At 37.6% G+C, this 23,093-nt stretch overlaps 1 protein-coding gene across 3 annotated transcripts in view; it reads right to left on the bottom strand.

Annotated features, from left to right (window-relative positions):
* Window positions 1-23,093, bottom strand: part of HEPACAM2 (HEPACAM family member 2) — a gene marked incomplete at its 3' end in the record, with an annotated part of 39,935 nt that overhangs the window by 5,326 nt on the left and 11,516 nt on the right. For 2 of the 3 annotated variants that reach the window (XM_081079869.1, XM_081079870.1), the window contains exons 4-9: window positions 16,195-16,491; window positions 7,941-8,066; window positions 7,830-7,854; window positions 7,700-7,737; window positions 6,275-6,348; window positions 2,633-2,742 (exon numbers count right to left, since the gene is read on the bottom strand). In XM_081079869.1, coding sequence (XP_080935995.1) covers window positions 2,633-2,742; window positions 6,275-6,348; window positions 7,700-7,737; window positions 7,830-7,854; window positions 7,941-8,066; window positions 16,195-16,491 — 670 coding nt within the window. Of the gene's footprint in view, window positions 1-2,628; window positions 2,743-6,274; window positions 6,349-7,699; window positions 7,738-7,829; window positions 7,855-7,940; window positions 8,067-16,194; window positions 16,492-23,093 lie in introns of those variants that run through there. The other variant, XM_081079871.1, reaches the window with a different exon arrangement.

Genomic DNA, 23,093 nt, shown 5'->3' with positions numbered 1-23,093 from the left:
GTGCCAAGAGCATTTAATGAGGTCAACAGACACTATTTAAATAAATCTAGCCATAGGTTTAAATAACAAATAACTGGGCTGAGTGCGAGAATATGAACACAGGGCAACTTACCAATTTGTTAAACATAAGTCCAATTAGGCACTAGACACATGTAGTAATGAAAACAACACTGCTAGGATAGTCTAAGAACCAAAGGAAAAAAAACACAAACATTTGGCTGTCTTTCCTATAGCAGAAGCAACTGTCAAATAGAAGTAAAAGAAAGCAGTGTTAGGATCCTTTACCCAGAGCAGGCACATTACTTTGGGAATGGTGGTTGGGAGAGATTCACTAACCACGTGTAATACTGCATTATTCATGAAATTGATCTTTGAATTTAATTGGGCCTAGAACATAAAACCACAGGCAATCAGGAGAGAAAAATGGTCTCTGTATGTTTAGGCCATGTTTATCCTACTGAGGAATATTTATTCTCCTAAGGACCACTAGTCTTTAGTTAAAATAAGCAAACAGGAACCCACTAAAGTATGAAATCCTTAAAAGACTGAGTCTTATTTAATTTCTATCCCTAGTACATAGTTAATGTCCAGGAAATGTTTGTGGATTGATGTAAAACAAGTAGAATATGTTCTTTTTATTTCGGAAATAAAAAGATTTTGTATTTTTTTATTTTATTTTACTTATTTGTTTTTAGAATAGGTAACATAAATCTGCATTCAAGGAAAATAACACTTTTTAAAATGTTGGCTCCCCTTTGGGATGAATTGGAAGAGAGACAGAGGAGGAAATTTTTAAAAGAGTTATTAGAGAAAAGGGAGACAGTTTTACAGAGAAAGAGAAGAAAAGAGAAGGGCAGATTCAGAGAGGGAGGACATCAAAGATGCAGGTAGAGGAAGAGAGAGTCACAGGAAGACAAAGACACACAAAGAAAGACTCAGAAGATGGGCAAGAAGTTGGTGAGGAAGAGGTCATGAAGATGGGGGTGGTCACTGGGGCTGGGATTGAGTTGGGTTCTTGGGTTGACTGCCTCTCGAAGGAGCATGTCAATAGCAGCTTTGAATAGTTCTTTACGTGCTGAAAAAAGAGCATTTCTGCTTTGTTTTCAAATTTCAAAGCATTTCCAAAAAGTTGTAAAGACATCGCTCATATCTGAAAGCATTGTAGTTTCAGAGGTTTTTTTTTTTTTTTTTAATTTAAAGATTCGGTGTTTTTGCATTCAAAAGCAACCTAATCACTTTATTTTGTGTTCTGAAATTGTAGCTGCCATATGCCATAGTTTAAAATCAGCATTTATTTCATTATTGGGAGCCTTAAAAGTTAAATCTCAAATTTTCATTTGGTTTGTTTGCATTCTAATTGGAAAAATAGATATATAGAATAAAGGACATATAGGGAAAAACAGACAAAATTTTTAATGAGACACAATCTTAAAATTAGGAAGCAGACATACTCTCAAAATTCTTCATTCCTTATATTTAACAAAGAAAAAGATCCCTTAATTTTCTATTCCAGAAAGTAAAGAGGGTTAGGTATAATTTTAGAGAGTTTTTTTTTTTTTTTAAACTGTCATGGAATAAGATTCCACTCTTGTGTTTTACTAGATTATAAATATAATGCTTTAAAACAATTTTCTTTTTAAACCGGAAGTTCCCAGCTCCATCAGGGTCTGCTCGTACTTTACCTGACTCCCTTTTCTCCAGGTTCCCTGGGACAAGAAGGAATGCACTGGTGGGGTCCTCTGTGGGGCTCCTGCCACTTATTTAGCCCTTAAATGACTGCATAGCCTCCCAGGACTGGGTCTCCTGGGCATCAGGTGATTTCCCATGCATTCAGCCACTGCTATCTGTTATTTTTGCTATTTACTCAGAGGTGTGCATGAATTACTTTGCTAGAAATGTTTCTTTTGCCAGAGGGGAAGTTCCTGTGTGTGGTTATTAATGTTCTTTTCAAAGTCAATAAATGACAAATAAAGAAATGATGGAAGATGATTTGTGGCAGTTATGCCTGAAGGCAACTATAGCCCACAAAAAAGGGAAGTTCATTTCACTATTTCAAAAGGCTATAGGTTTAGTTTCTCCAAGGCTGGGAAGGTTGCTGAAGCCTTAGTGTCAGTCCTGGCACTGGCCTCAGCTAAGGTTTTATCCTCTCGGTGGGAGGTTCTATTCATGGGGGAGTAGACTGCTTTGAATCTGTAAGAGGTTGAGCATTTGGATGGTAACAGTATTGAGCACATTTTGTAGGGTTTTTTTTGTTTTGTTTTCCTGGTCGTATTTCTTGTGACAGATCACTGGCTCTAAAACGACCGTAAATACTGGAATTGTTAAGAGAACCAAGATGGCATGAGAACTGGCCTGAAGATCCTTTTCATGCCCAGATATGGATTCACTGGGAGAATGCTAGATTCAGAGCTCTCCATTTTCTCCACTGGCCCAAGTGCACAGCCCCAGCAGATACCTGTGTGTTTGCCTCTTTTGTTTCTTTAGATTATTTTCAGGTGGGGAAGGGTGCACAGAAGCCATAATTTCCCATTTTAATATTTTCTTCTGAGGCTTACAATAAATTCTGGGGAAAGCAGGGGCTGAATGCTGAGCCCAACCAAGGCAGGATCACCAAAGGCAAGTTCATACTTACTCCAGATGGTCTTGCTGTTGGGCAGGGATGTGCTGAATAACTTCGTAAATTGTACTGTGCAAATCTTGCCCTGATACACCATCAGAGGCTGAAACAGACCTACTTGGCATCTAGAAAATATAGCACATTAAAAAATAATTAGCAGACAAGTAAATAGTATTTCCAGCATGCTGCACTGTTGAAAACAACTGGAAGTAGTGATGAGTAGAGAATTAGAACTGTTTATCTTCCCTACAATACTCATTTCTTCTTTGCTGCAATTCCCTGCACTTACCCTGCGGTGGTTAGTGCGGCAGTATAGCTATGAGGTCAGACGAGGAATTGCTTGACAAAGCTATCACTTTTTTCTTCATTTAAGAAAAAAGCTGGCAGTACTGCAAAGGAAATATACTAGAAAGAAAAAGTAGCAAAAGACAAGATATCAGGAAAAGCTTAGAATCAGAGAGCAGGATTATCTTTTCTATTACATCTGGATTACCTTTTTCACACTATTTGCCAATTACATGAGTAAGGATGGTTGAAAAGAAAGAATAATGTAGAGCGAAAAACCCTCATCACATTAGTAAAGACAGTTAGTAAAGACAGTACCAAGAAATATAGAACACAGAAAAGGAGATGATTTTGTTTGAATGTACCGTGTTTCCCGGAAAATAAGACCAGGTCTTATATTAATTTTTGCTCCAAAAGACGCATCAGGGCTTACGTTCAGAGGATGTCATCCTGAAAAGTCATGCTAGGGCTTATTTTTCAGTTAGGTCTTATTTTTGGGGAAAGATGGTAGTAATGAGTTTTAAAAGCTAAAGGTTTCGATGAATGCGGAAAGTATACTAGTGTTTTCTGTCTGGTAAAAGCCAACATGTATTTTTTTGAAACTAGAATTGATGTTTTATTAACTCCTGTTACTTGTATTTTATAATTTTCTTTTTCTGTAAATACTGCCTTCCAATTATTTAGCTAAACTCTGGTCCTCCTCTTATCCCAAACTCTTCCGATTTTCATCATACTTCTGATCACTTTCTGTACTCTATATTTCTACAGCTTCACCTACAGAACTCTTGGTCCCGGATAAACCATCTGAAAGTTCTTTATCTCGTCCCAAATTGACATGTTGGGTTGGAACATCTTAGCTTTATGTTTTTCTGGAAATTTCCTGTTTCCATTCCACTTGCTAAAGCTCTCGTGGGAAGCCCAGGATATGTGATTCATCCTGTCATTTTTGTATCAAGGAGATTTTGGTTTACAGTTTGTACTTGAGATCATCTCTTGATTTTCTCTGGTATGGAGTTGTTCCGGGGCTATGATAAAGCAATCTATAGATGATAACTAACTCACTCACCTACCCTAATATTAGAGCTGTTAACAAGTAATAAATTTGTTCATGTCATGCCATTGCTTTCCGTCCACCTTCTGAAAGAGGTGCTAAGTGGACAGTGAAACGCATAGCAAGTGAAGGGAGGAAGAATATTCCATCTGTACACATACCCTACCAAGGGTGACTCTGATTTTTAAAAACTCAAAAAGTTAGTAACTGAATTTATTTCCCTTAATTTCAATTTTCAGGTCTTGATTTTATTATTTTTCCTATTTGTCGTGCGGGGTGTCTGGCGGGGCGGCCTGCAGGGTCTCTGCTCCCGCTCCCCACATAAGAACGCAGGACATGGTGAGGCCAAAAAGGAACACCCACGGAGCCATAGGTAGGGAAGTCATACCACTATGGTCTCACTGGAGGCTGGGTTTACAGGACGTGCGACCTGCTGTCCGCTTTGCTGCCAACCGACCGACTCTCCTCGACTCTCCTTACTCTCCTTCAGTCTCCTCCTTCACTCTCCTCGGCTCCCCTCCGTAGCCGCGGCAGTAATATCAGTGACCAATGGCTCAATGGCTACAGCTGATGGCCAACCAGCCACAGCTGACGGCCATCTACTACCGGAGCCAGCACCCCTCCACATGAGGCCGAGAGCCTGGAAACTGCTCTCTGGGGCCCTGTCCCCCCACTGTTCTTCTCAAAGCCATTGCATTTGGCTGCTAATCTTCACACACAGCTGCCACTCTGGCTTCTTCTCACACATATTCTCCTACATCCCAGTTCTCATCCTCCTCCCTTGGTTGTTGGTGCTGATTTCTCACTTCTTCTCAAAGCACCTGGCACCACCAATGAAGAACCTTCTGATTTCTTAGGGGTTTTAGCTCTGAAGATGGGCACGGCTCCAAATCAAGTTCTTCTCCTTATGGCAGAAATAAGCGAGGCTTCTGCTCTGTAATCAAAGCACTCATTTCTCTGCCTCCGGTTCTTGACGACTGTAGCATTTTCAGCAAACAGAGGTCCTCCCCACAAAAATCTTCAAACTGAGTACTGACGAATCACAAGGCTAAACTTAAAGTTTCTTAGATAGATCTCACTCTTTTCTAATGAATTCCTAGGGATAAAACCTGTGCATGATTTTAAATAAAGACACTCCTGACTTCAAGAATTCAGTGCCAAGTCTTATTAGCTCTTCAGTTTTCTCCTCTCCCATTTAAAAGCCACACCAGAGACGGGTGCTTTCTGCCATGGTGAGAAGCTGTTTGACATAACTGATCCACCAAATACCCGTTTTTGTCCTTTTGGTTGTAGAAAGTGAGGGTGAGCCAACCAGGTCTGAGACTGGATAGGGCAATAGGACATTGCAAAGCTTTTGCAGTGCAGTTCTGCCCTTCACCCATGATGCTGTGGGTGCTGGTGTTACTGACACACCATCAGGAGGGTAAAATCCAATCGGTCCCCCTCCATGACTCACAGGGCATTTGTGAGATAAAGTCTGTGGCCAGAAAACTTAAACTGGATGAACCTTACATTGATAGAATTCTCTGAACAAGTGAGGTAACCCTTGTGATTGTTCGGGACTCCCGAACAATCGTTTTTCAAATGCACAGTCGTCTGTTATGGCCCCTTCCTAAGTAAACTATCATAGGGGAATAAGGAAGCTGAGAAAAAAATTGGTCCAACACAAATCTATAAAAATGGTAATGAACTGAGTAGCTCAGAGTAACATTCTGCATGTCTGTGAAACACAACTGATTGCTTTAAAAAACCTTGTCTTTGCAGACTGAAAAAAAATGGCTTCAACTGTATAAAAGCTCCCTCTCTCACACCTCCTGCACCTTTAGGATAAAAATAAAGAGATGTACCTGCGTACTTGGGTTTATATGGTACCTTTCTTCTGAAGAGCATAAGGTGCTCTCAGGGGTATGATGGGTTATTTTTGCAATGTCCTCAAGAGATACGAAGGGGAAATGAAGGCGAAACTGAGGAACAGAGAGAATTCAATGAAGTAACAGGTTGCAGTCACTGAAGTGATACAGAGTGATTTAAATCAGGGTCTCCTGATTCCCTATGTACTCAGTTGTCTTGACCTTCTACCTCATTAGTTCTCTTTTCACTGAGCTTACCCGGTAAAGAATGTTTATGAATGAGTGTATCTTCCTCATTTGTGTTAGCTTTACTTATAGTCTGAGAAAGATGCTTTCACTCCCCTGATCTGGCATCATTATTCATCCCAGAGGAAGTAAGCACTGCGGAGGGCGTGCAGCCAGATGACCACACGGCCCGAGTGCTTCAATGAGTGCTGCTTACACCACTAATCAGCTTCTAGGAATACCAACCCTGGGAACGCCAGAAGCATCTGGAAAAGCAACAAATTCATATATTCCGAAGTCATCCAGAGCATCTTCATGGCCTGAAATGGAAAATAAAAACACTACTTAACAATCCAAATCCCTCAACTTGCCATGGTTTTTAAGCCTTTGTAAAACTTATCTTTATTGTTTGCTTCAAGTGGTATGAGTATAAAACCAATGTAACATTTCCTAATCCCCTGTAGTCATATTGCCATTAAGGAGTGCTGGAAATCACTCCTTCTGAAGCTGAGAATTGAAACTGAATTGGGACAGTTATTGTTCAAGTCTGATGTGGGAACAGTATATTACATATTCAGATAAACACATGCGGGTTGGCCTGTCCTTTGTAATGCTCCGTTACCAGAGATTTATGGCCATCAAGGCTTTAGCCTGGCAGTCACAGCAGCCCTTAATCCACCCATCATATCTACTGTACCCTGCTACGTCTAACAGAGACCACCAGGACTCCTAAGAATACATAAGTAACTATAGCTGCTCAGACATACAAAATATAATACAGCATAATGTCAAGATCACCTAAACTATCATCTGAAAAATGACAGGAGTGGGGTGGCTGGGAGGAACCAGATGGTCTGTCTGGGGCCTTTCCCAGCCCCAGCATTCTGTCATTTGTTAGAAAGGACGAGATAAGAGGACGAAGACCTACATCTGCTCAGCATCCAGGCATCATATTAGGCCTTCCACCTACATCAGCATTTTTAATTCGCATAGCAACCCCGGGTGGCGGTGGGGATTATTATCTTTATTGTATAGATGAGGAAGATGAGGTCAGGAAAAATAATTTTCCCAAGGTGACATTGGAGGAAAGTGGCATATATGGGACTGAAACCCAGTTCTGTGTGACTCCAAGGCCTGAGCAAAAGTCCCCTGGTGAACTTAGAACGTAGGGAATCAGTAGTGATGGCAGTGATAAGCATGCTGGGAACAAAGAAGCTGCAAACCTGTCAAGGCACCCTTTCGTCTTCTCCCTGGGATGGAGCTGCCAGCATTGTATCAGCCTTAGGAATTAACAAAAGGAGAGAACCCTGGGCATTTTCAAAATAACAATAATAGATCAATGGAATAGGAGTCAGCAGAACTCAGTGAAGGCGGGAAAGTGACCTAATCTGTCTCACCTTACTTAGTTCTCTTGCCTGTAGAATGGAGTTGAGTGCTCTTCACTCTTATGAGCGCTTATCTTACAGACTTGTGTGACTTACGTAAAACCAGTACAAGTGATAGCACTTTGTAAAGGGAAGGCACTAGTCAAAGGTAAGGGTTTGTTAGTGTTACATCAATATTAGCTTATGTGAATTCTATTACCTCAATAGTACATTATATGTAATAATAGCAACAATATTAATGAATATACATTACATTGATAATAGCCCCTTTCAGCCTGGCCATTACCTGAAAATGTTTGTGCTTTCCTGTATTCTGTTTCTGGCCTGAAAAGACAAATTGGCATTTCTGTCATTCTTAATAATCGTGGGGAAAGTATGCAAGAAAAAAATTATTTTCGTAGAAACATACGCATTACCTGCCTTCTAGTTTCTGTTTTATCACTAAAACCAAGAGAGAAAAAACACAGTAAGACACTTTTTAGTACATATATAACACCATTTAAATTTTCTTTCAAATTTTAACCTACCTTTGTAGGGTTGATATTTTTTCCATAGGAGAAGCAGACACATGGATATGATCAGAAAGAGTGATATTCCAGTTATACTTGCTAAAGGGGACAATGATTTCCCTCTTTGTGCAAGCTTCTCCAGTCCTAACGGAAAGCAAATATATTTTTAGTATTTTATTAAAGATCAGTAATTAATTATAGTTTGACTTGTTTCTGTGTTTATCTTAAATGAGACACTACTGTAAACATATATATATATATATATATATATATGTATATATATATGTAAATATATGTGACTGGAACATATGCATTATATATATTATATATGTGAGAAACTATGAATGCAAGAGATGAAATGAAAGGAATACACTTATTTTAGAACACACACAAACTCTCTAAGGATATCTGGCATTGGAAATGTGATGAGCTGCCCAGGATAATACTGATATGTTGCACTAGATACAGCAAATAGCTCATTTTCAATAGTGTTCGCCACCATTTAACTTAGATCTGTTTGATCTCATTGTAGCCTAGATCCCCAGATGTTAGGTTGTTTTCTCTTCTTCCATTTCACTCTTTCAGTATAATTCAGGTACGGGAAGTCTCTAGGGAGGTTGTATGTGATAAAAGGTGCAGAAGGGGAGGTGTTTATTTCAAATACATTGTACTAATTTTTGATGAATAAAGAGCTTTCAATCCCTAAAATAGGTGTGTATGATTGTCAAAATACATAAAGTCCCACCTTGTGATTAAAGTTTACTTTGTTTTGCAAAGAATTCTTTTTATTAATATTCCTATATAAAACACAGTGCTAATAGCTAACATCTTCCAAGTGCTTATAATATGTCAGGCTCTGTTCTAAGAGTGCATAATACATGTTGACCCATTAAATGCTCACAACAATCTTATTAGGGAGGCATTATTATTGTTATTTATCCTCTCTTATAGATGATGAAGCTGAGGTTTGCCAAAGTCACTCAGGTAATAAGTGACAGAGTCCAGAGGAAACCCCAGGCTCTTGACACTTTGTGCTGCCTCACTTTAATGTTATTTTAATACAACTTATTAACCAGGGCAATGTTAACCCTAGTTCCAGACTATAATATGTTTAGTCAAAGAGTAAATCTATAAAGTGAGAAGTAGTTGGAACCTCCAACAAATGCGGGTAACAGGTGTCTTTTGTATTATCGTGTGAATCAGTATTGATGTGGAAATGAATTGTGGAAGTTGCCTGTCTGTCTAGTGTAATGTGGTAGTGAAAGTCATGGGTGGAATGTCGCTTCAGTTCCTCAGTGGCAAGCACAGCCTGGAGAATCTGGGTTTGGTGAAGCACATGGTGGCCACTCAGCTCTGCAATAAATACCCAGCCTGCACCCTGTTGTCTTCTGCCATAAAACTTCTGCTGATGTAAAACTTTTGCTGACCTACTGGACTCTGAGGGTCTGTATTTTCACATTAGTAAAATAAGGAGGTTAGAGTGGTTGTCCTTTAAGATCTCTTGTCACTCTGATGTTATATGATTGGGGCAGCCAGAGAGGTTTACCTGAAGTTTATTACATAAAGAGGACATTATATTCACCGGCATGCTAGTAACCAAGTCTCAAAAAAAAACTGTGCACATGCATATACAAAAGTTATAATTTTGACTGATATAAAGGATGTATATAGCTCATAATTTAGAAATAACAATAAAACACACAATACTCTTTATTTTTAATTCCATATAGCTAATTGATTCTCATGGGATGCTTTTGTTGAGCATAATATATGACCATTATATGTATATAAAACCTAATATACATTTTTCCCATTTATTTGGTATAGATGAATCATATCAGTAATAATGAAAAAAAGTTAAAGGACCATTTCTAGGTACAGATAAAGAAATAGTCTCAGAGAAAGTAAAATATTGGCCACAGTAAGTCCTAGAACTGAGACTTGAACATAAGTTTTATCTGACAGCAAGTTCAATTTTTCCCTGTTAGGCTGTGGCCAAAGAATGGTTTTGTAATTGGCAGGAGGCTCCTATACAGTTTTTCTTTTAGCCTTTTCTAACACCAGACTTGATGTGCTTCAGCTCTCTCACTTCTTGGTAGCCAGACCGCCTTCACCAAAATTCAATAACTTCTCACCCCTCAAAAAAATATTCAATGCTAATTTAGTCAAGTTTTGCAATGTGTTTTACCAGAGAAAAACATTCTAGTATAGTCTCAGCATTTTCTCCCTCTGAAACTTGAAAATATGCTAATAATTAGTATTCAGAGCTCTTCTCATTCTGTGGTGAGGCTACGCTGGGGCATACGTTGGCTCTCTGCCACGCACTTCCAGGATTGTGCAGCCTGGTAGTAGGTTTCATGTACAACAAATGGATGTCTTACATGACATAAGACACATCTTCTCCCCTGTTCTTTAGGTTTAACTTCTTGTCACTTTTGATATGTGTTCCCTAAAATGACCAGACTTGCACATTCTGTCCACAGAGCACTCCTCTCATTCTGTTTACCATTACTTCCTTATTTCTTTAGACTCCTTCCTTATTGTCCTCTTGCCTCTCTTCCCCTTGGCCTCTGTTTGCTCTATATCAGAGAACCAACCATCTTGTAGCGAACAGTGCCCATGAGCCCAAAACCTTGGCTATGGCAAGGGCCAAGCGTCCCCACCTAGAGCTGAGAAACAGGGGTGGTCCTTTTCTCAGCACACGTGATCTTTCTTGTTAGGCCCCCTTCTCAGAACTGGAGAGCATCTGGGCTCTCTGCTCTAACACTGCTTCATTCTATCTCAGAACACATAAGATTTACCTGGTCCAGCATTTGAAATTTGCTCCCTTTCACAAAATAAAAAGAGCCAAATATGTCAAAGATCAAATCCAGGGGCATAGTTGCTGTCATCTCAGCTCTGGGCAAGTGTGTTTAGGAGAGATGGACTTCCAGAAGCACAACTTGAAAATAAGACAGCAGGGAAATTCTGACCCGATTGCCACAGAGAACGTGTCGGGATCCTGAATGCAGTTCTGGACACTTGCAGAGGCCCCAGTGTGTCTCCTTTCTACTCTTTAGCATATAACATGCCATTCTCCCCATTATGTAAACATGATTGACTCATTTACCAAAGCCCTAGTGCAAATGCTATTTGCCCCCTCCTTAGGCAAACAAATAAAATGAAATAACATATTAAGTGCAAATATGGGCGAGAGGTGTGGTATCCATGGTATCGCAACCTGGCTGTTTGAGAGACTGCACCCATAACAGGACAGCCATATGCTACTAGTCAGCATGCCTATTTCTAGATCAAAATAGAGTTCTGAGATAGCTCCCGTCCAATCTGTTTGCTGATTATGGCAGCTGAATTGTGTCCCTGCAGAGATGAAGGTGCCATATTGAGGGGTGTGCTATTTCCATACTCCACCATGGCACCATCTGACAGACACAGTTATTCTGTGCTAGATGATCATGGGGGATGTCACCTCAGGGTCTGGATGTCAGAGCTGTAGTTCTATCTCAGTCGTTATCTCCAGTGGCCCAAAGTGAAATACATCTCCTGGACATCTTAACCTGGGATATTTCTAGGTAGATGGAAGAAATTAGTAAATTCATTTTCCTGCTTTGGGTAATTTTCCTATTTCCTTTTTTATGAAAAGATGTGCAATAGAAATAAATACAAAAATGAAAGATTTCTCAGGATCACATACAATTTAAAAACATTTCTATTAGTCTAAATCTTAGACTATAGTCATGTAGCCCTTGAGAACTCTAATAATTTATACATTTGAATGTCTTCATTAAATGTGAACACTTGAATTCTAATCATAAACAGGATATATATATATGATGGCACAATAGTATTTAGACCCCATTAAAATTTAGAAGTAGGAACACCTGCATTCAATTAAGGTAATAAAGTCATTGTTTTTTCAAAATACAGATGCTAATTTACTATTTTAATTGTTATTCTTTCCTTGAAACTTATATTCTAGGTATTATTTTTAGTTAAAGATATTTTATAATTTCTCATTAATATGAAACTATATACATATCATGGACAAATCAGAGTATGTCTTTCTATATAGCATAAAATTAGTTAAGGTGATGAGAAAATGCACACTACCCTGTATATTTTACATATCTTTTAGAAAGAGAATACTCTTATTGATATTCTCAGTCAAGAACATCAAAGGAGAGAGTTTACGTAGTGGCTTTGAATTCACATATTATTTTATCACTTACTAGCTGTGTGACCTTGCCCATTGCTCTGTGGTTTTTTTTTGTGTGTGTGTGTGTGTGTCTGTGTGTATCTGTGTGTGTGAGTGTGTGTGTGTATTTAAAGATATCTGCGCTGAGATACAGAAAGATCAATCACTATCTCAAGTTAGACGTGAATCATAGGCCACAGAGGTAGAAGACACCAGTTGGTTTAGTCTACACGGGCAGGAAAACACAGAGCTAATTGTCACATTCTCCAGCCTTCCTCTCCCCAATTCAAAGTCCCCAATAAAACTTTTGATTGTTTCCTGATCTTGTTATTTTCTTTCCATATTCATGACTTTGGAGACATCTTTGACTCCTTTTCCCTTTGTCCTCCATATCTTATTGCTAAGACTTGGCCACATTCTTTGCCTCATTAAAAATAAAGAGGTTCATCTATTATAACTCAATTCTGGTTACGCCAAACACAGCTTGGTTCTGATAACATCCCAAAAGCAGGTATGTTATCCCTCAAAATTATTTCAAATTCTCCAAAGATCTTAATACAGATTGCTCATCAGAATGGATGGTCAGTAAGTGTTCAATTGATAGGTACGAGTAATGCTAATTTCTTCTTCTTCTTCTTCTTCTTCTTCTTCTTCTTCTTCTTCTTCTTCTTCTTCTTCTTCTTCTTTTTTTTTTTTTTTACTGTTGACTGGTATACACTTAACCTATGTTGCAGAGATTCATTCATTTGGAAAACTTTTTAAAACTCAAATACTAAAAACACATCAATACTACTCATTTTCTTTGCCATCTGCCGCTGTTTTAGTTCAAGTTCTGTGGATGTTTGGGGGTTGAAATATAGCTCTAAAAACCACAAAGAGGTTACTAATGTTGACAGCCCTGAATCCCTCTGAAAAAATAAGCACCTGCTCTTCTTATTTACTATAATAACAAATGCCTGGTCTTTGTACAGGTAAAACGGGTTTTTTACATTTTGCAGAAGGCAACTATTTGATAGTAAGACTGTAGCTGCCTTTGAATCGGAGTAATAAGATCTTAATCAAATATTGGGGGCATCTGATATTATGAAAATACCTTGGCTAAACATTAATGGAGAAAGTTTAGGTAATGGTGAAGACTTCGATGCAGCATGCGTCTACATATTAAAACCATGTTTCACTTGAAGTGAGCATGAAGAGCAAGTCTAAGATGACATCCAGATTGCTGATAAACTATTTTATATGCTCAATTATGGCTTGCTTCAAAATTTTTTTTGGTTACTGACTGAGGTAAAAAGCTTCATATGCCTGTTAAAATTTAGTAAAATAGAAAGCAAAGGATGCACTTTAGCTGCTTACATAACTGCTGCCCATATTGGGTTATGAACATGTTGTTAGCAGGAATTATTTTTTCAAATGACATTCTTAATGCCATTTAACACCCCAGTATTTGGCCCATAATACATTAAATAATGAATGAATGAGTACCTGATATATATCGCCCTACATACACATATGCATTGGGATCTATAAGGAACATATAGAGGGTGCCAAAAAAAATGTACACACATTTTAAGAAAGAAAAAAACTGTATTAAAATTGTAATAATATATACTGATAACAAAAGATGAATACAAGTCGTGTATACATTTTTTGGGCACCCCCAGTATATTATTATCTACTGCCCAAATGAAACTTAATTCAGGTAAAAATTCTAGAGCTGTATTGTCCAATATGGTCGCCACTAGACACATGTGCTTATTTATATTTAAATTAAAATCAATAAAGAGGAAATCTCTAGTTCCTCAGTTGCAGAGCCATATTTTAAGTGTTTAAAAACCAACTGAGACTAGTGGCTACCATATTGGACATTTCCTTCATTGCATAAAGTTCTACTGGATAGCACTCTTCTAGAGAGTGTGCTATTTTCTTCCTATTAAACAAACAAACAAACCCAGAAGCCCACCATGCCATTACATAAATTCCAATACACTCAGATGATTTTGCAAATATGAATAACCTCAACTTTAAGGAGTCCTAGCAGGACCACATCCACCATATATTTCTTTATCACTCTGTAGATTTGTGATAGTCTTATAATGTCAAAGTCTTATCAATTTAAAAGGCAATAGAGGGGGGAGCAAAACCACCTTAAATAAGTGGTTGTCACACATGTGCTTGCTAATGATTCAGCTTCTCAGATCCTAGCTGTGAGATCTTGATCCACCAGGTCTGAGGTGTCTTAATGAAAATACGTTCTTAGACCGCCCCAGGTGACTTGGATGCACATGACCCAAGGGCCACATATTGAAAAATTTCACCTAAGAATTACAAGAATTATAGCCTTGACTCATTTATTCAACAAAATGTAATGACTCTATGTTATAGGCCCTATTCCAGGCACCAGAGCTATACAGAGAGAAAGAGAAGACATCAGTGGAGAAGGTATTTATTAGTGGCTGTACCTTTTGCAGACTTGTTCCTCCACCAGTCTAGGCCCCCTGAACACCACTGTCTGTCCAGACCTGCTCCCAGGTGTCCCCCAGGTGGAATCTGGCTTGTCTCTGTCTGTATGCTACAGTGCATCCGGGAAGGACTTCATAGTAAGAATAGAAGTATACTAATAGTAGGAGAGGAAGGAGTAAAATAAGAAGAAGTTAAAAAAGAAAAAAAAGGTGGAAGAGAAGGGGGTGGAGAGGGAGAGGGAGAAAAGGAATGGGAGAAGGAGGTGGAGTGGGAGAGAGAAAAGGGGAAGTAAAAAAAGAAACGGAGCAAGAAGGAGAGGCGAGAATGGGTTTGAGAGATGGGAAGGAAGAAGAATGGACAAACTTTGTGATTGGATATTGGGCAGGGCAATAAACAAGAGAGAGTCTGAGATGGCATTTAAATTTCTGGCTCAGGTTGGTAGATAGTAGGGCCATTCACTTAAACAGGGAATACAGAAAGAAGCGTAATTTTGGGGGAAAGAAGATGGTTCAGTTTTGATATGTTGGACCTGTATTCTGCCTCTGGTACTTCATAATGAAGACATCGAGAAAGCACATGAGTATACAGTTTTAGAGCTTTAAAGACAGAGATTTAGGATGCACCAATGTTGAATGAAACCAAGAGAGTAAAGGAACTCATACAAGAGAATAAAATCACACTGTAGAGAGAGAAGAGGAGGCTCAGAAGGATGGGAATTTGGTGAACGTAAATATTTTAGACAGTGATTCTTAACCTTTTTTGGGTCCATGAACATGATGAAATATCAGATGATTTCTAGAGAATGTCAAATTTCACAACTTACAAAATGTTGTAGTTTCCAAGGTATTGAGACCCTTTCTGAGAACTTCTACAGATTTGAGGTGTTTAAATTATGAAAGAAGAAGGGAAGCCCATGAAGGACAGCGAAAAGGGGAGTCAAATACCATGTTTCGGCAAAAACAAGATCTAGCCGGACAATGAGCTCTAATGCATCTTTTGGAGTAAAAATTAATATTGGATCTGGTCTTATTTTATTATAATATAAGACTGGGTATAATACAACATAATATAATATAATATAATATAATATAATATAATATAATATAATATAATATAATATAATATAATACTGGGTCTTATATTAATTTTTGTTCCAAAAGATGCATTACAGCTGATTGTTCGGCTAGGTCTTATTTTCAGGGCAACAGGGTAGTAGGAAAACCAGATTTCTAATTCATGGAGATTTATTCCTCTGACCTAATGCAACAGTAGATATTAGACTTTTAAATCAGTAGCCTGCTTGTCTTATATTCCTCTTGGTAAAATCAGGAAAGAAAGAATGCATAATTAGAAGTACATAACTTATTGAATTCTGTTTTTGTTCTCAGTGCCTCAGAGTAAGCAATTGAATTCCTTCTCCATTCTGTTTTGGGTTGTCTTTCTTTGACTCATAGAAGCCATGGCTTAGTTAACTCAGGAAAGAGAGTTTCTTAGAGTATATCAACGATTCCACAATGATATTCTCTTCCACATACACATAGGCATAAAATAGGGGTAGAGCAAGGCCAGCATGCATTTGTATTTCAGTGGGATCCTTGCCTTTTACATCACGCTTACCTACAGAAGTGATGATGACTGTGAAACGAGTTTCATCCTGCCTTCCAGTTACGTTGTTGTAAGCGCAGCACACATAGTCAGTTGTCTTCTGGGCTACTTTCTCAGATGCAACTTCCAAGTGAGGCCCATGCTTAATGACATATGTTGTATTGTCAGTCCTCTGAATCCAGGAGTAGGTGTTGGGAGGATACGAATCAGCAGAACAATCAAACAAAATGGCTTCTCCGAGGTCAACAGTAAATACTTCCCCTACCTTTAGTCCTTTATCAGAATTAACTCGAAGTCCATAAGGTCCATCTACATTAGTTGAAAAGAAAAAATAAAGGGGTAACATGTAAATAACCATGACATAGTTTATCAATTTGGGAGAGCTTAACAGCATTTTATTTTCTGTGAAAGTCTTCATGTTCAACTTGGGCAAATTGATCGTCATTTAGACTCCCAATTAATGATGAAGACCTAAAAATGTTTTATTCTGATCTCCATGGAAACAGTAATTATTTGAGCTGTGATTGAACTTATTTGAAAGTGAAAGCCTTGAAACCTAGTATACACAATTTTATAGACAGTGTCATAATTGTGCTAAGCTTTTGAATAATATACTGATAAATATGCAATCTTGTTAGACAAATTCAAACTTTCTGAAACAGTAATTGCACTTGAAAGCATTTTAAGAATAGATTAGGAAAAAAAAAGAACAGATTAGGGCCACTATTTTCTCTTGACAATCATATTTTGAGTATTATACTTTTTCTCAGTGCGAGGATATGTCATGCAAATATTTATAAAATACATAATTGCACATGGAACATAAATTTGTGCAAATAGATAATGAGTATTCCATATTTGCATGGCATTTTACCAGTTAAAGTATTAAGGGGCCGGCCTGGTGGCTCAGGCTGTTAGAGCTGCATGCTCCTAACTCTGAAGGCTGCTGGTCCGATTCCCACATAGGCTAATGGGCTCTCAACCACAAGGTTGCCGGTTCAACTCCCGCAAGGGATGGTGGGCTGCGCCCCCTGCAACTAGTAATGGCAACTGGATCTGGAGCTGAGCTGCACCCTTCACAACTAAGACTGAAAGTTCAACAACTTGAAGCTGAATGGCACCCTCCACAACTAAGATTGAAAGGACAACTTGACTTGGAAAAAAAAAATCCTGGAAGTACACACTATTTCCCAATAAAGTCCTGTTCCCTTTCCCCTATAAAATCTTAAAAAAAAAAAAAAAACCCACACAGTTAAAGTATTAAAAAATTCCTCCCTACAAGCTAAGCCTAGAATTCCATTTGAAAAAAATACATCTCCATTATCATTAATAAATATTCATTGGTCATCAATAAACTACTTAATCATGATATCCCATGGTATTTTTCCTCACACTGCAATATTCCTGTAGAATTTTGCTATTTCTTTAGCATTAGCTTGCCTTCACATGAGGACACATTTCCCATTGTTTTCATCAGAGAATAAAGAGAGGGATTTAAAAAATATCCCCTAGCTAGACAGGCTTTTCTCCTTCAGTCTAAATCCTGGCTTATATTCTAAAAACTTCAAGTTTTAGGCATGGTTGTGCTCATTTTTCAGCTGATCATAACCAACATTTATTAGATATTTGCTATCTGAAGGTCTTTTAAGTACGTATGTAGACAACCACAATTAATCTTTAAAGCAACCGCATGGGGTAGATGTTATTATTCCCACTATAAGATGAAGCTAGAGATATTTAAAAAACTAATTTACCATGGTCACAAAGCTATTATATAGCAGAGCTGGGACTCTAAAATATAGGCATTTAATCATTTATATTACCTAAAAGTGTGATTTAACTTTCTATATCACAATAGTTTCTTGTTGTCTAATTATGTTATTAGTTCTACAATAAATTATTGTCTAATTATATATGAATTTGTACTTAGTTAATCAAGTAATCAATAAATACTTGTTTGAGAGGTACTAAGTGTTAGATAATATATTTAGTATATGAGAGATAAAAAATGTAAGATGCAATTCCTAGTCTCAAGAAATTTATAAGCTAGATAAAGCCATGTGTCGCGTCCAGCGCAACATGGGCCGTGAGGGTGCGAGAAGGGGCGGCTTTGGGTTAAGTTTTTAAGAGAGAAATAAACAGAGACTTAATGTAGTTAAATCTCAGAAGGCCAGGGGTCTCACAGTTCTGAAAGACTGGAGCCCAGAATAAAGCCGACTGGAGATTTTTATTGATAAGTATACAAATACAAGAAAGTAACATTGTTTCTTACAGGGTCTGTGAGACTCATACAGCTATGTATGGTTTGCTCAGTACCCTAATCCCAATGGTTCTGATTTTTAAAAAAAGTACTATTTCATTTCTCATTGTGTAGAATAATGTAGTGACTAGACTAACTAGGTTATCCTTATTTTGTCAGTGATTAGTTAAGTGTTCTTCAGAAGTCATTTAAACTTTTTGGGTCTCATTTTCATCATCTTTACTAGAAAAGGTTGACTAGATGACTAATTGTCAAAGTTCTTTTTACCTTTGAAACCTATGAATCATGATTCATACCTCACTAAAGCTATTTTGGATACTGGCAAGCTAGTCTCAAACTTGCAGATTCCCAGAGTAGCTTTCTGTGATATCAGCATTTTCTGACCAATCCTAGCACTGAGGAAACATATTTCCTAAGATATAACAGAAGCTGAAGATGCAAAACAATAAATTAGATTTAGCTAGGGAATACACACTTTACACATATTTGCTCCCTATACGAAACCTATAGATTTATACTAATGCATATTCCTGAGATGAACCTACTTTCATAAAGTAAACATAGAAGTTTGAAGTAACCAAGAAGGGAAGGTGGAGTATTAAAGTGAAGAGGAATGAATGCCTTTTCCGGTGACTGCGCTGGAACCCTGTCATCCTGTTCTCTCGCTTCAGGCTGTGATTTGGCCTCAGGAAAACCGCTGTTTTAGAACTGTGTGCTGTAAAATGGAACCCTCTTATTCTGAATCCCACCAAATAGCAAGTTGTATAACAGGAATGAAAAGCTGTTTTCACTCACTTAACTAAAATCAGTGTTGAACTGTCACTGCACACATGGCACAGTTCGAGGCATGGTGAGGGAATCTGATGCGTCATGGACATGGTCCTGTGGCAGGTATCTCAGGCCCAAGGCAGCAAGGTCTCTTCAAGTTGTCAGCACGGACAGAACATTAGGGAAGCAAAGGCCACCAACCAGTGCGCACTGGTGGTAATGAGTCACATAGTAGAAAACCAACCTGGGGGATCAACTGAGTTTTGGACAACGAGACCCGAGTCTGTGCACCAAACCTAAAGTCTGAGAGCAGAACAAGGCGACCTTGATAAAGAAGAGAAGTATGGTCAGAAAAATACAGCCATCCAGTTTCTGCCTTTTTACTGCTTTTCAGGGTTTATAGAATGTGACTATAAAAACAAATTGTCTGATAATTTAACATATAATAATGATATTTCATTCAAAGTGTGCTGACATTACTCAAAGCTTTTTTTTTTTTTTGATACTCCTCATTTGGAATTGCCCTAGGACCTTGCAGTGTCATGGAGTTTTCTCAAAAACAGGAATTCTTCCATTTGGAGAGTGGGTTCGATTTGTAGAGAAAGCCCACAGTCACTTAGAGAAGGCTGGTGAATAAGTTTGATGATCTAATTTAATAACATCACTCTAGTTTAAAATAAAGCATGCTTCTAAAGAAAGGAATCTGATTATCTTAGCTTATCTTCCCTACACATGTTTCTTTTGCTACTTCCCCATTTGTTGGGTTTCATGATGGGCATCATCATTTGTCTTCTGTCTGAATTATGTATTGTATCTGGCTCTGAAGAGTCAGCTCCCCCAAACTCCCCCAGCCTCCCAAAAGCATCTCTCACAGTTCTTGGAACCTAACATCTTGAAGCATTTAACCTGCTTGCTTCTGATATGATTTCTTAAAATGTAACATTTTATTTGATTATATAAGAAATACATGTTCATTGCAGAAAACCTTAAAATTCAGAGAACAAAGATGAAAAGAAAACTCATTTGTAATTTACCACTACTCAGAGAACAAATATCCACATTTCACTGTATGCCCTTCAAGTCTTTCTTCTATCTTCCCTCCCTTCCTCCCTCCTGCACACACACAGATCTATCTGTCTTTCTATCTTGCACACTCTACACACTGCTTGCAATCTGTTTTCTTCTTACCACACTATGACGTTATTTCCTTTTTCATTTGCACTTCAGGCTGACCATCCCTTTACTTTGAGGAATAGCTCAGTACATTATTCATGGGAATGAGCAATCCAATTGAAGACATTTGGAGTGATTCAACCAGTGTGGCCTCTGATATTGAAGATGAAAGCAGAGAGATAATTCTCTTTTGACTCTGGATTGTGGTTCTGTTTCTTGCCTTTGGCAGAGAACTCCTAATAGAAATGAACACTTTGCCTCAGGAATGGCTGTTTACTAAATGACTTGTAAAATAACGTATCATCTGTTCTCTTTAACAATTTATGGCTGGGCGGGAACAGTACCTAAATTTCCATCCTGATGCTGCTTACCACCCTGCTTGGGAGCAGATGGTAAGTATTTACTGTGAATGACCTTTTTTTTCTTTAATTTTTATCACTTAGAGTACTTCCCTGCAGCAGTGCCATATGTTAGTTACACACAAAGTTCAGTGGTTACTGGGTTATTATTTACAACTGGAGCTGGAAGGCATATACATTTAATGAACTGCCTGTAGATATTTTTCTGAACTAATGGCTTGACATTTTAAGACCAGTACTGGATTATGACATCATAACTTCATAAATATATGGTCAATCTTGATATATTTTGTTATATTTTTCTGCCCAAGTAAAAAATAATTCCTGTTTTCATGAAGGAAACTGTCGTAGAAACAGTGCCTTAAGAAAACAGAATTCATGCTGAACTTCTAAATTATGATGCGGACCTGTATGGAGAAATATTGGAATATGACATTCACTAGATTATTGAGGAATTTTGCTATGGTCAGATGAAAAAACCCCCAATAATGAAGGGCCAAAGCACTTTAAGAAGCTACTGTCTTATAGAGGGTAATTTAGCCCCTGTACATCATCATTAAGTAACACTGGAATCTGAAAGGAATATGAAGAAAGATAATCTGTTTCACTTTATTCAAGTTCCAGAAACTTCTACTGAGTTCTTAATCTGTGTCAAGTATTGCTCTAGGAAGAAGAATAATGCAGAGCTCCTATTTGAGGTTGAGGCATTTATGAGTATAAGAGACTCAAGGAAAATAATGAGACAGTGAGTATGAGGGGAGAGATGGCATAGGTGCTGCAGGATCACAGCAGACATCCTAGTGACACAGAAGAGGTGGCAGGTGAGCCTTACTGGAGAAGATGTGAAGGGAGAAGAGTGTGTAACTAGGTGAAGAAAGAGAAGTGGGAACTCTATCAACTAAGGCACATATTCCCAGATTGCATGGAATGATAACGATTGCAAACATGTTGATGCCACATTGACAAAAAGGATAACTGACAAATCTTCAGATTATATATTTTATTTGATTCTTTTAACCCCAAACCAAAAAAACAAAACAAAACAAAAACAATAAAATAAAGCTAAAATAATGATAGTGAAAAAAAATCAATAAATTAACAAGACTGGGTTGTGTTTCTATATGTTACATATGTTCTATACATGTTTCTATAGGTAATAATTACTTGGCACAAACAAGACCATGATGTTTGACTTTTGAATCAAATCAAACTATAAGTGAATGAGTGGATAAATGAATGAATGAGTGAATGAATGAATATCAAAGATGAGATGTTGAACAAGTGAAGGTTTTTGCATTTGAATGTAAAACTAAGAAAATAAATAATACTACTTTCACAATTATTACTTAGTAAGAGTAGAAGCCTTTCTTAAATCATGCAGTTATTCATCTTTACAATGTGAAAATAGAACCCACATTTGTAAATTTTCTCAATGTTCTTCTTTCTACTATCTTTCATTAGTTCATACTCATAACAGACGTTTCTCTGTGAAATTTCCAGACTATGTCTAAAAGAATGTAAAGAAGGAAGTTCAGTCTGTAAATAGAAGATATGTTTGTGAAATCTGAATTTATTCAAATTGGGATATTTTAATTCTTTCAAATAACACAGGAAAGGAAAACAGATATAGAGTTTAAAGCATAATTTTTAACATTTACAGGTGTGAGTATGGGTTTTCTCCCCATTTTTATACTTTCCATACTGTGTATTCACATATTCTGTGATAATGATATTGGGGCATAAACTTGCACACATTGAAAGAAATATCTTATTCTCACTTTGTTAGATTAAAATAAACTGCAGCAAAACAATAGTGCAATTAAAGATGCAAATGATATTTTCATGTGCCTGTAATTGTTTATATACTTCTCCACCCCAGGAATTTTTCACTTAAATCTATGACTAGACTTTAAAGATAGGTAGACAGATGGAGAGATAAATAGATATTATAAGAAAGGAATGATGTAAAGAAAATATTTTCATGTAGAAAAATAAAGTATATTAAATTTAAGAATGGTAATGCTTGGGGAAGGAAAAAGTTCTTCTCAAAGTATTCCTTCAATATTCTCTTTGTAGGTGTCTTCTAAATTATCCAGACTTTCCATAACTTCTTGCTGCCATGTTGCCAATTATGTCAGCATAATTTTGGCTCAAAGGGGAAAAAAAGAGCTAACAGTATTGAGTTCTTCCTACGTGCCACTCATTGACTTCTTTATATGTAAGATTTCACTTAATCCTCCCCATAAAGGAGGAGTCACTTGCACACACTAGTCATGGCAGAACCAGGGCCTTAACCCAGGCAGTTTGAATTTACAGCTCAGGCTCATAACCACTGTGCTATCCATTGAATT

Source organism: Rhinolophus hipposideros, assembly GCF_964194185.1.
Source record: "Rhinolophus hipposideros genome assembly, chromosome: 18".
Lineage (NCBI taxonomy): Eukaryota > Metazoa > Chordata > Mammalia > Chiroptera > Rhinolophidae > Rhinolophus > Rhinolophus hipposideros.
The sequence above is the reverse complement of the archived record's forward strand: the minus strand, read 5'-3'. Positions and strand labels throughout refer to the sequence as shown.